The sequence below is a fragment of the Pseudorasbora parva genome, chromosome 1 (genome assembly GCF_024679245.1).
Source record: "Pseudorasbora parva isolate DD20220531a chromosome 1, ASM2467924v1, whole genome shotgun sequence".
NCBI lineage: Eukaryota > Metazoa > Chordata > Actinopteri > Cypriniformes > Gobionidae > Pseudorasbora > Pseudorasbora parva.
Window position 1 is genome coordinate 56,378,927 of NC_090172.1, and position 13,884 is coordinate 56,392,810.

General features: G+C 39.2%; 1 protein-coding gene across 1 annotated transcript; it reads left to right on the top strand.

Annotated features, from left to right (window-relative positions):
- The first annotated feature begins 667 nt into the window (after positions 1-667).
- On the top strand, positions 668-9,515 carry LOC137078365 (membrane-spanning 4-domains subfamily A member 4A-like). Its single transcript, XM_067445587.1, has 7 exons — positions 668-811; positions 899-1,041; positions 1,122-1,241; positions 8,499-8,552; positions 8,698-8,850; positions 9,176-9,298; positions 9,402-9,515. Exons 1-7 carry the CDS (start codon positions 685-687, stop codon positions 9,438-9,440), a joined length of 759 nt encoding a protein of 252 aa, XP_067301688.1. The 5' UTR covers positions 668-684; the 3' UTR covers positions 9,441-9,515.
- Positions 9,516-13,884: the final 4,369 nt, after the last annotated feature.

The following is a 13,884-nucleotide window of genomic DNA, read 5'->3' on the forward strand; positions in this document are numbered from 1 at the left end:
TTTGTCTATGTTTAGGATGGGAATCCATGTCTTTAACAGTGTAAAAAGCTCAGTATGCATGATACAGCATTTCAACCCCCCTTTAAGCATCTTTGGTGTTTCCATGGTTTCTACAAAATAAAATAAAAATCGAGAGAAAGGCGGGTATGACGTCATTGATAGGCAACGCACGGACACGGTCCATGTACTGGTTAAATTGCTTATTTCTCTGGATTTAAACATTCTTGGAAACATTTGGAATAATGGAAGTAGTCAACAAACACTTTTCTACACTGTAAAAAATTATTTAGAAAATAAAGTTACCTGGTTGCCTTAAAATTTTGAGTTCATTGAAATTAAAATTTTGAGTTAATACAATGAACATTTTTTGAGATTCGACAACCTTTATTAAAAGATTATTAAAAGATTTTGTAAGCATATTGGGTAATTGTGTGTGTTTTTATGTGGTTCAGATACAATAATATTTTGACTTTCTTTTTATAAACTAATTTCCTTCATTGTATCAACTCAAAGTTTTAATTTCAATAAACTCACAATTTTAAGGCAACCATGTTACTAACTTTTTAAAGTTAAACCAACAAAAACCAACCAAATGTTTTTACAGTGTAGTGGTTTTATCTTAAAACAACAACAAAAACATTACATACTGTGCCATTAAATGTTAAAACGGCTTGCCATAGATGTATGCTCCAGATGGGAGAAGGGGGGATACATTCCGGAGCCAAACAACGGAGCCTTTTCCAGGAACTGTGGGCGCAATATAACAGAGATTGTTTTGAACGCATTAAAGACCAGCCGAAGAACATGACAAGTAAGATATCTTATAAATAATGTGTATATTATGAATGTGTTATTTACAACCGAACCTGGACCCAAGACTTCTGACGCTGTTCAATAGGCGAAGCCGAGGTAGAGGTTTCGGATGTTGCCTCGGGGACGGCGAGCGGTTCAGGCGACGCGGGGACTTTACTGGAAGTTACTTTTCAGAAGAACCCTCGTCAAAAATACAAATACCTGGAGGCAGAACCCAAGATTTTAGGGGTATCGTTACACGTTAAGTTCGCATCAAAGCAAAATGTTCTCAAACACGTCTACTTAAGAGTTTTATTTCTCATCCACAGGTGACGGAGATTGCGCTGACTTTCTTCTTCATTGGTTGCAGATATTTGATTTATGTTGGTAAAACTGACAGTGAACTTCAGACTACAACAAACAGCCTCATGCTAGCGTTCTCCGTTGTTGTAAGTGTCTATTTTAAGTTATATGTTGTAACTGTAATTTATAATATATTTATTATTTACATATTATAAGCCTGCTCATAAAAAATTAAGTGTGTTGGGTTCACGTCTTGACAAAATTACCGTAATTTTGAGATTCCGACAGTTTGTGAAAGGCCAGCGTTCACGTCGTAAACCAACTCAGATGCTGCGTCCCAATTCGCCTACTTATACTACGGCCTAAAAGTATGTACTCTTTTTTTTTAAAGAAAAAGTATATACTTTTGAGTATGTAGCAGAAAAGTATGCAGGCTTCGGGACATAACGTCGTTACTACTTCGCCATCTTTAACGGACTCTGTCGCTTAGTTACGTGCATCCCGTCACCGTTTAACTGCCCTGTCAATCATCGTCCGATTCGTCACAGTTCAAATCCTCCACATTCAGAATAATCTCCTACCGTATCGGAGAGAAATTTCGATCTGCCATTTGTGGGTCTTTAATGCAGAGACTCTCCTCATGTGTTTGCAGTATAATGATGCATTTAAAAGTTAATGGCCAAACTTGTCTTTTTATCCGCGTGTGTAGTTCGAATCCTCTTCCAACTCAACTCGCAGTGGGTTGTGGGTCAGTAAAGTGCACGCAGTATACTATAGCTGTGTCCCAAAGTGAAGGGTGCGCACTTCGAAGGCCATGCACTTCGAAGGCCAGACCAGGCCACGCCTTCAAAGTGCACGAAGTGCACGAAGGGCGAACCGAGAGACAGGGTTGCCAGGTCTGAATAATAAAACCCCTCCAATTGTTATTCAAAAGTATCGGAATCACGGCCAGAATTGACCAAAATATCCCAAAATGCGGGGCGCGGGCAGTAGAAATATTGCTTAAGTAAAGACAACTTAACCTGTGGACTATAGGCCACAAACACCCCAAAGCAACAGAAGCCTAAATGCAGCCCCATTCCAGACTTGGCAACAATGAACCAAAGCGCCGTTAATGGACTAGCAGGTTCTGACAACTGACAGCGGACGTTCGTGAGGAGATTTTAAAAAGAGAAATGGAGCATATACTACTTCTTAGATTATATATATATATATATATATATATATATATATATATATATATATATATATATATATATATATATATATATATAATTTTTTTTTTTTTTTTGAGCTTTCTATTGGGTTTTGACATGCTTCAAAGCCTGCGACGATGGGCTGGACCATAAGCATGTAAATCTGTGGCCGGTTAAATATTGTCAAATTGCAAATATTATTTAACAGTTTATTTCTTATGTTAAATGTAACTGTTACAATATATTTTAAACATTTAGCCTATATACGTCCAAGTTTTTTTTTTTTTTTTTAAGTAGGCCTAGGCTACTTATTTTTATTCAACTCATCATCTCAGATGCATTTTTTATGGCATGCCATGCAGCCGTCGACCGATTCGGCCCCGCAGAGCTGCGGACAGTGGAAATATGCACTCATCCCAGAAGATGATGTCCCGCTCAGGCCTTACCAGAGTCTCTTGTGCATTATTCCCCATCCCGGTCCAGCTTCTCCCGCTCAGCGCAATGAAAGTGTTGAAAAGTGTTTTCTTCTGGTTTGGCTGATAATAAAAATTTGTTGTTTCTAATGTTAAACTTAAGTTATTTTATTGGTCTATAAATAGGCTATAGTTGTAAAAAGCCTACGTAGGCTAATAGACCAATTTATTTTCATTTACACATTTTAAATTACATGACAAGAAAATATATGTATAAACATTTAATGTAGCTACAAATTATAACGTGCATTACAAAAATAAACAATAGCTAGGCTATAGAAAAAACACTTCTCTTTAATTTAGCCTACGTTTGAAGTTAACGAAAATGAACAATAGACAGCAGTTCGTTTAATTTACAAATAACTTGCATAAAAAATAATAAGCTAGCCATTTAAATTGTTCTGTGTCGGCCACGCATTCAGCCTTTGGAGGATCGATGTTTCGTTGACCGTCGTCAGTGAACATTCATTCAATCATTCATTCATATTAAAAAAAAAACCTTTATTTTAGCATACAAGTCAGCAGTTTTCGTTTGTTTGTATTTTTTCTTATTATTCTGAGTGACAGATGTCACATTTGATTTAGCCTATTTTTCTGTGATATTTGTTTTAGTTACGGTGTTGACATAGGCTACAGCATGCTGTAAGAAAAATAAATGATTGCACGGACAATTCCTATCCAGTGTCTCTGTAAGGGAAATTTAAAAGATAGATTCTGGAAACAACATCTAAATTTAGCTGAATCAGTCGGGTCGGGAATAAAATAATTTATAGCGGGTGAGCACGGAGTGAATTTTGCGCGAGCGGAATGGTGCGGTGCGGAATAGCGGGAGCGGGACGAAAATACAGCGCCGCGCAGATTATATTTTGAAGGCTATTTAAAGAAAGTGTATGGGGGAAAAAAGAAACAGCGAAAAGGGTGATAATGGACTGATTCCTCTTCTTGAGATAATGGTTGAGAAATAAATAGCATTTAAAAATTGGGAAATTAAAGTTTATCTTGCTCAGGGCAGGGAACTGGGAACTGTGTGAATGCACGTTGAACGTTTTATTTACTTCAAGCGCTTGCGCTGTTGTGTTCAATAGTAGCCTACCCAGGCTACACTTGAGTTACCTACCGCTACCGTCTTTAACTGGAATCTGATCGAGTGCCGCGGGAATGCGGACCAGTCAAATCCTGTAGTCACCAGTGTGCTATGAATTCTGGGATAGGGAAGGCTGCGAAGTTATGGGAAGGTCCCACCTGCTGTACCCTTCCTTTGCCTGAGAACCGAAGGGCGCATTTTGAAGTCGCTCATGAATTGCGGCAGCCTTCGTCGCACCGCTGTGACGCAATCGCACTTCAAATGCGGCCTTCAGAGCGCTTCAGAGGTGCAGCTTTCACTTTGGGACAGCCTACGTAGTGCCGCTGTGACGTAATCGCACTTCAAATGCGGCCTTCAGAGGGTGCAGCCTTCACATTGGGACAGTCTTCGTAGTGCAGGTATGACGTAATCGCACTTCAAATGCGGCCTTCGAAGTGCGCGCACTTCACTTTGGGACACAGCTTATTACTATTTCGGACCGGAAATAGTAAACCATCCGGGTATCTTTGGAATACTCTTTTCAACATACTACGATTTGGGACATACTAATTCTCAGAGGTGTGGACTCGAGTCATGTGACTTGGACTCGAGTCAGACTCGAGTCATGAATTTGATGACTTCGGACTCGACTCGACAAAATGTACAAAGACTTGCAACTCGACTTGGACTTTAACATCAATGACTCGTGACTTCACTTGGACTTGAGCCTTATGACTCGAGAAGACTTGCTACTTCCCATGAAAACCTGGGGTAATTTTTCTTTTACACGGCCGCGCAGCTCTCAGTGTATCTGCATCTGTGAAAAAAATCTGCACCTGTATGCATGCAGAGAGCACGCGCGCTGCCTCCACGACATCCAATCACTGTAGTCCCGCGCATGGTCCCGCGTTGGTTTGATTCGACAGTATCCATAGCTACGAAGTCCGCGTATAACACGTGACTTTGGGCTTTTTTTTATTGGCAAGTCGCGGTAAAAAATCTCGAGTTGCGGGTCGCGGTTTTTTGGGCTTATTAGAAAAAGTGTGGTTGCTTGTTAGGAAAATATGACAAGCAACTTCGTTTCTTTACATTTATGGTCGCTGTTTTGTCCAAATACATTGACTGACACTGTCTTCTCACAGCTAATAGCCATAAGTGCAACGATACAAGTGCTGTAGTCATTCGTCCTCATACATCCCGCCTCCTTCCCTTCATTGAAGAAAAATCGCGTTCAACGTGCAGGCATGTGATATGATGTTATAAATGTAATGATAGTTTGTAGACGTAAATAGACGTATACATTTTATTTTTTATTTTTTTACACACAATGCAACCAGCAGAGATGTACAGAGATGGAGAGGAAACAGGGAGGTGAGCCACCTAATTTAATTTTAAAAATATTTTTTATAATGTAGGCTATTTATTATGACAGGCTATTATCAAAACAGAAAAAGAAACAAAAGTATTGACTACTATTAAATAATAACAGTAGGTATAGTTCGAATGTATTTTTACGTTGCTATATTGCAGCGCTCCCAGTGTTTTCCTGTGCACCAACTCCCAATCATAGACTGTAAAAAAAAAGTGCATATTAATCCTAAATAGTAGCTATGTGATATTAGTAATTTTCAATAGTATTTTGAGCAGATTGCACATTGAGATGCAGGGCTTATCCTTTTTACGGTTTATAGTGTGCATGTTCACCACTGCTCCTAATATGTTTGCAATAACTCCGACTGGAGTTGCCATATTCCTTCACGTCACTTTTTCTCTTTTTCCATTTCCAAACCTCCTCTGTTCACAGTCTTTATTGCAACTTGAAGAATTTTGTAAAATCCCATCGGTATTTGCTATTTAAACTCCAAGAGATTACAATTTCATATGTTTCAGGCTCACTTATTGATAAATTATTGATCATAAATTATACTGATGATAATAAATAATATAATAATATTGGGCTTGTTTTGGGCCCCCCACCCCTCTGTATTCTTCATACCTGAGAAGAATATGAAACAGATGTCAGAAAATCCCTTATAGCCTCACATGTTGTATTTGAAACTTTTCTTTACTCATATCAGTGCTGTTGTGTTAATATTCATTGTCTATTATACACTACGGTAGACGATAATATTTCAGTTTCAGTGTATGCAATATTAAGAATGTTTTCACTGTTTCAAAAGTCATAAGAAAGCCCTTTCCCTCAAGAAACTGAAGTCATATGCTTTATAGCAGTGCTTTTCAAAGTGGGGACAGGGACCCCTGGGTGCCGCGAGGGGATGCTAGGGGGGCCATGGCAAGCTGGCATAAAAAGTATAGCAAAACAAAATAATTGAATAAATTAAATTATTAAAGTAAACCAAATGAAACCAAAAATAAGCTAAACAATATTCCCATAATGGCCCTAAGTTTAGGCTAAAAGGACCCATGTCTATTTGAAAGTTGAACTGTTTTGCAATATGAGGTCAGTACAGTACAGGACTGAAGCCGCTGTGCATTGTTCTAGTGCAATATGCTGTTGAAATACAAGCATTTTCTGTGAAAATTTAAATTTTATTTTTCTTTTCTTTTTTTTCTTCTTTTTTTTACTGTATTTGCTTAATGTCATTGGATAAAAAGAGGTTTAAATAAATACAAATCTTACAGACATACATGATTTGTATAATTTTATTTCTGTGGTAAGATGACTTGAAGTGACTCGAAACTAAAATGGTAGGACTTTGGACTCGACTTGAGACTTGTTGGCTTTGACTTCTGACTCGACTCGAGACTTGCTTCATCTTTGACTCGACTTGACTCGGGACTCGAGGGCAAAGACTTGAGACTTACTTGTGACTTGCATAACAATGACTTTGTCCCACCTCTGCTAATTCTATTTTCGAATAGCCTACTATTTAGTATGGATAATATGCCATTTGGGATGCCGGGAGAAAGAATTTTGTGGGAATTGTGTCACGTGACAGCTGCAGATTCATTTTAGCATACATTATAACACTTTTCTTTGTATTATATTACCTTTGAATCAAATTACAATAAATAAATAAATAATAATAATAATAGGTAAATAATTAGTTCAGCCAAATTAAAATTCTGTCATTAAAGGGGGGTGAAACACTCAGTTTCATGTCTCATGTCAATCTTGTGTACCTATAGAGTAGTACTGCATCCTTCATATCTCCGAAAAGTCTTTAGTTTTATTATATTTATAAAAGAAATATGGGCTGTACCGAGTCTTTCCGGAAAAAAACGAGCGCCTGGAGGCGTATCGTGTGGGCGGAGCTAAAGAATGACGAATGCGCAAAGCGGTGACGTCCTCAAGCGTGGAGAAACCCTTGCTATCGAGCTCAGCTAATAGATATGATCCAGAATCATTCGGAGGCTGAAATAAATTGAACAGGAAAACCAGCAGCAGCAGGACGTCCGTCTCTGTGGTATGGACTGTATTTAGTGGCCTGTCAACATTTGTGTGTGTTTACTCGCAGTTTATGAGGACATGATTCGGTTTATGGACTATTGTATGCGACTAACCTTAGCAGTAGCAAGCAAAACGGTTTTGCACGTCAGACTAGTGTAACGTTATATATAGAACAACAATAGACTAACCGTTAGCGCATTTGAATGACGAAGCACGCGATCGTGTCGTTTACTGAAGTTTACTCACTCGACGATAGCCAACAGCAGAGACATTTGAAGCAGTTTTACTCGCCGGCTGCTTCCAAAGCAGGACCGAACCTTTATAGCTGGGACCGCTCCGTCAAAAACACACTTCTTGGAGTGTGGAGATCCACTTCGCGATGCGACTGAAGCGATGTTGTGAAGCTTCCCGTCATTTCTGCGTTCAAATCGGATCAAATGCAGCGCTGCCTTCCCGGAATGCTGTGCTGAAGCGTTGAAGTCGCTTAATGTCAAAGTGGAGGAATGAAGTGGAGCACTGCTAGGACTATAACCGACATTAGTGTTCACGGACGACTGGATCTGCAGCTTGAGAGCAGTGTTAATGGGCGTGCATTTCCTCTCTCGCGCTAGTCATGCGCGCGCGCCCTACCGGGAGAAGAGCCCGTACGGCCCATACAAGGACCTTCCGCTCTATTAAGGTCAAGTCGACCCATACTCGAAAAAAACTCTCCGAAACTTGTGAGAAACCGGAAGGAGTATTTTTAACACAGAAATACTCCATCAAACGTCCAACATTCGTTTTTGAAACTTTGTCTATGTTTAGGATGGGAATCCATGTCTTTAACAGTGTAAAAAGCTCTGTATGCATGAAACAGCATTTCACCCCCCCTTTAATTACTCACCCTCATGTCGTTTGACCTTTTTTCATCTTCTGAGCACAAAGATATTTTAGTTAAAATTTGATGGCTCAGAAAAGCCTTCATTGACACCAATGTCATTTCCTCTCTCAAGACCCATAAAGGCACTAAAGACGTCGTTACAAAGCCCATCTCACTACAGTAGTTCTACAATCATTTTATGAAGCAACGAGAATATGGGTTTTGATGTAAGATGTTTGTGCGCAGGAATGAAGTTGCCCGTTCCTTATGTAACGCTATGTGTGCGTCTCAGTCAGCTCCCTAGTTCAGTAGTCAGGACACTTAGTGCCCTGCCTAAACACTTAGTGCCCTGCCTACTGAAGGAGCTGATTGAGACGCACTCTGTGTTTCCTCTAAACAGGGCATTATTGCTGGCAGTGTGGCGATAGCAGCGCAGAATCTCCACCTACCGACAGTAAGACTATTTAAACACACCGCTAAAACAGCAAAAAAGTGTCATGTATGCAAATTAAGCATTATATGTAGAATGTGGACACTAAAATTTTGAGTGCCCTGAAGGAAATAAGTATTTCTGAGTGTATCATTTTATTTCTTAACAGCTCAAGGCATGTTTGGGAATGCAGGTGGTCACATGTGCGGCATATGTGATCTGCCTTCTCTTGACAATAAAGGATTCTTCATTTTTTGATCCCTGCTGGCATTACCAGCATTATAATGATACAGTAAATGAAAACGCATGTCAACTTTTAGAGGTAAGCTAAACCGTTTTAAAGAGAACATTTTAATGCCATTACTGTCACTTTTGAAAATAATTCTTTGCATACTAGGATGTGGGAAAGCAAAAGCTTTCATAGACTACGGACACAGTTGCTAAATGTAGAAAATTAATATTAACCAAGTTCATTAATCTTTTAAAGTTTTTAGTTAGCCTTTAGTTATTTCACTGATAAGAGGAGGCCATTTCACACTTTTAGGAGCACTATGGCTCAGGGGATTGACAAAACTATTACATGATGATGAAATATTTGCCATTAAATTTCGTTATTTATATATATCGTTTACTCTCTTTACTCACAGGATGGACTTGGTAAAATAATTGGGTTAGATCAACTGATGGCGGTGACTCAGATTGCTCTCTCTGCCACTTTAGCCGCATACTGCTGCAAGGTGATTCCCTGCTGCACTGCCACATCTCAACTGGTAAGCAATGCTCATTTCCTAAACCTGTCGATGCTGGCCAGCATTATGAATGATGTGAAATATGATGCAGAGTTCTTAATCATAAACTGTTTGTCTTTTTCAGCCTGTCATCGTCATGAGGGCACCTACAGCTCCACAATGAAAGCGAGAGTGTGTGTGCATCTAAAAATACGTAATTTTATCTAATAATACTAATAAAACATGTTATATACATACATTAAGACAATATACGATTATAAAACACATCACTATAACATCTATATATATATATATATATATATATATATATATATATATATATATATATATATATATACAGTCTTGTTCAAAATAATAGCAGTACAATGTGACTAACCAGAATAATCAAGGTTTTTCGTTTTTTTTTTTATTGCTACGTGGCAAACAAGTTACCAGTAGGTTCAGTAGATTCTCAGAAAACAAATGAGACCCAGCATTCATGATATGCACGCTCTTAAGGCTGTGCAATTGGGCAATTAGTTGAATTAGTTGAAAGGGGTTTGTTCAAAAAAATAGCAGTGTGGCATTCAATCACTGAGGTCATCAATTTTGTGAAGAAACAGGTGTGAATCAGGTGGCCCCTATTTAAGGATGAAGCAACACTTGTTGAACATGCATTTGAAAGCTGAGGAAAATGGGTCGTTCAAGACATTGTTCAGAAGAACAGCGTACTTTGATTAAAAAGTTGATTAGAGAGGGGAAAACCTATAAAGAGGTGCAAAAAATGATAGGCTGTTCAGCTAAAATGATCTCCAATGCCTTAAAATGGAGAGCAAAACCAGAGAGACGTGGAAGAAAACGGAAGACAACCATCAAAATGGATAGAAGAATAACCAGAATGGCAAAGGCTCAGCCAATGATCACCTCCAGGATGATCGAAGACAGTCTGGAGTTACCTGTAAGTACTGTGACAGTTAGAAGACGTCTGTGTGAAGCTAATCTATTTTCAAGAATCCCCCGCAAAGTCCCTCTGTTAAAAAAAAGGCATGTGCAGAAGAGGTTACAATTTGCCAAAGAACACATCAACTGGCCTAAAGAGAAATGGAGGAACATTTTGTGGACTGATGAGAGTAAAATTGTTCTTTTTGGGTCCAAGGGCCACAGGCAGTTTGTGAGACGACCCCCAAACTCTGAATTCAAGCCACAGTACACAGTGAAGACAGTGAAGCATGGAGGTGCAAGCATCATGATATGGGCATGTTTCTCCTACTATGGTGTTGGGCCTATTTATCGCATACCAGGGATCATGGATCAGTTTGCATATGTTAAAATACTTGAAGAGGTCATGTTGCCCTATGCTGAAGGGGACATGCCCTTGAAACGGTTGTTTCAACAAGACAATGACCCAAAACACACTAGTAAACGGGCAAAGTCTTGGTTCCAAACCAACAAAATTAATGTTATGGAGTCGCCCGCCCAATCTCCAGACCTTAATCCAATTGAGAACTTGTGGGGTGATATCAAAAATGCTGTTTCTGAAGCAAAACCAAGAAATGTGAATGAATTGTGGAATGTTGTTAAAGGGGGGGTGAAACACTCAGTTTCAGTCAGTGTCATGTCAATCTTGAGTACCTATAGAGTAGCATTGCATCCTGCATATCTCCGAAAAGTCTTTATTTTTTTTATAATTATATAAGAAAGATGCGCTGTTCCGAGTTTTTCCGAAAAAAGCCGAGCGGGTGGGGGCGTATCGTGTGAGTGGAGCTAAATAATGACGTGTGCGCGCCGCTGTTATTGTGTTGAGTCGAGTGCGTCGTAAAGCTGTGTCATCCCTAACAGCGGGAAAAAAACTTTATTCAAAATAAAAATATGGCTTTTAATCAGATACAGCCATACATCTATGATCCGGAATCAGACCCAGAGGCTGCAGTTGAACAGGAGCAGCAGCAAAAACGACTAGAGCAGGACGTCTCTATGTGGTACAAGTTATACACTAACTATATAATATGCTTAGCGGCTTGTGTTATTTACATATTTATACTTGAATTATATCGTCGTATTTTTGTCTTTGAAGGTGTACATGTGGGAAGTGCAGTTGTGCACGTGTGTTTGTGTGTTTACGCGTGGTTTGTGTAGACAGTAAGCGGACTGGTTTTGCACGGCAGGTTAAGTTAGTGTTTACATAGAAAGACACGGAATAGTAGCGCATTTGAATGAAGAAGCGTGCTTATTTAGTTCAACATATTTCCCCACTCTTTGTGTATTGTTGTTTGGAGTGCTTTTACAATACACAAACATAAAGTTACACATATAGTGGCCAGCTAAACAAATGTACACGCACTACACATCGCATGCTCCAATTGATCAATTAACTATACGTGATCATGTTTGGGCTACTTGATGAGCATTGGCAAAAACACAGACATTTGAAGCAGTCTCACTCACAGCCTGCGGTTCTAACGTTGGGACTGCTCCATCCTTCAGCATTAGGCGATTGGAAAATCCGGCGTCGAGCTGTGCCTTGTTTATGAAACAGTCGGCACCGAAATGCAGCGAACAGATATAAACATTCGCGCAACTCAGTTGCTGATCCGGAAAAGCAAATTACATCCACTGTTGCCTTAACGCGGGGTTTTGGGGGAATCTGTGCAGGACTATCTTGGTCTGGCAACCAAAAACGCACTTTTTTGGTGACATTTGCTGCGTCCCAATTCGCCTACTTATACTACGTCCTAAAAGTATGTACTCTTTTTGTGAAGAAAAGGTATATACTTTTGAGTGTGTAGCAGAAAAGTATGCAAGCTTCGGGACATACTACTTCGCCATCTTTAACGGACTCTGTCGCTTAGTTACGTGCATCCCGTCACCGTTTATCTGCCCTGTCAATCATCGTCAGATTCGTCACAGTTCAAATCCTCCACATTCAGTTGAATCTCCTACCGTATCGGAGAGAAATGTAGCCGCTCGTTGATCTTCCATGTGTGGGTCTTTGTGGGTCAGAGACTCTTCTCATGTGTTTGCAGTTTAAATATAATGATGCATTTAAAAGTTAATGGCCAAACGTGTCATTAAAAAAGTTCACAATGCTGCAGGTGAAATATGTGGACAGCACTGAATAAATATATTTTTGACGGGTAAAATATTGATAGTTGGTCACTCAAACCCCTTTATCTAAACTTCTCTACTTAACCGTCGAACTCGCATAGCAGTCATGTTTGTAGTTTTTTAACGTTTTTATCCACGTTTGTAGTTCTAATCGAATCCTCGTCCAACTCGCAATGGGTTGTGGGCAATATCAGCCGTTAGAGTGCCCATCGATCCATACTGTGAATTCGGACCGGAAATAGTAAACCATCCGGGAATCTTTGGAATACTCTTTTCAACATACTACGATTTGGGACATACTAATTCTATTTTCGAATACTATTTAGGATGGATAGTATGCGAATTGGGACGCAGGGCTAGTTAATTGTGCACATCACCTGTGCAGCGCAGCCTACAAGCCAGCGCTTTGATGGGCGTAGCCTGCTACTTTCGCTCTCTCCCTCTCTCTCTCTCACGCGCTTCCGGTAGAATTGTCCGTACGGCCCATACAAGGAAATTCCGCCCCCATTAACGTCAAAGGGGACGCATGATCGCAAAAAACTTGCCGAAACTTATGACTAACCGGAAGTAGTATTTTTGACAAAGAAATACTCCCATCAAACGTCCACCTTAACTTTTGAAACTTTGTCTATGTTTAGTATGGGATTCCAAGTCTTTAACAGTGTAAAAAGATCAGTATGCATGAAACAGCATTTCACCCCCCCTTTAAAGAATCATGGAGTGGAATAACAGCTGAGAGGTGCCACAAGTTGGTTGACTCCATGCCACACAGATGTCAAGCAGTTTTAAAAAACTGTGGTCATACAACTAAATATTAGTTTAGTGATTCACAGGATTGCTAAATCCCAGGAAAAAAAAATGTTTGTACAAAATAGTTTTGAGTTTGTACAGTCAAAGATAGACACTGCTATTTTTTTGAACACACCCCTTTCAACTAATTCAACTAATTGCCCAATTGCACAGCCTTAAGAGCGTGCATATCATGAATGCTGGGTCTCATTTGTTTTCTGAGAATCTACTGAACCTACTGGTAACTTGTTTGCCATGTAGCAATAAAAAAATATACTAAAAACCTTGATTATTCTGGTTAGTCACATTGTACTGCTATTATTTTGAACAAGACTGCATATACACACACAAGCATTTAAAGAGCATGAAAACAACTAAAAAATAACCATAGACTCTTAATAATGATGAACAGAAAAAGGAAATCTTGCATATGAAATTACAAGCATAAACTTGTGTAATAAATGTGCTTTCACTTCTAGCCTAAAGCAGTGATAAGATATGCTGTCCCAATCACCAAAATGTTATGGGGAGTGTGTCATGCATTCTTTCATTTTTATATAAACGTATTTCCTGTTCAAATGGATAACATTGTCAGTGTTGTAGAAATGTGTCGTGTTGGGCTGATGTTTTTTAATTTATGGAAAGAAACCTTTCACAATTTGGAAAATCAAAAATTGTCCTAATCACCATTACTTAAAAATTCTCACCATATCTAGTCTTTTTACTAATTTGTA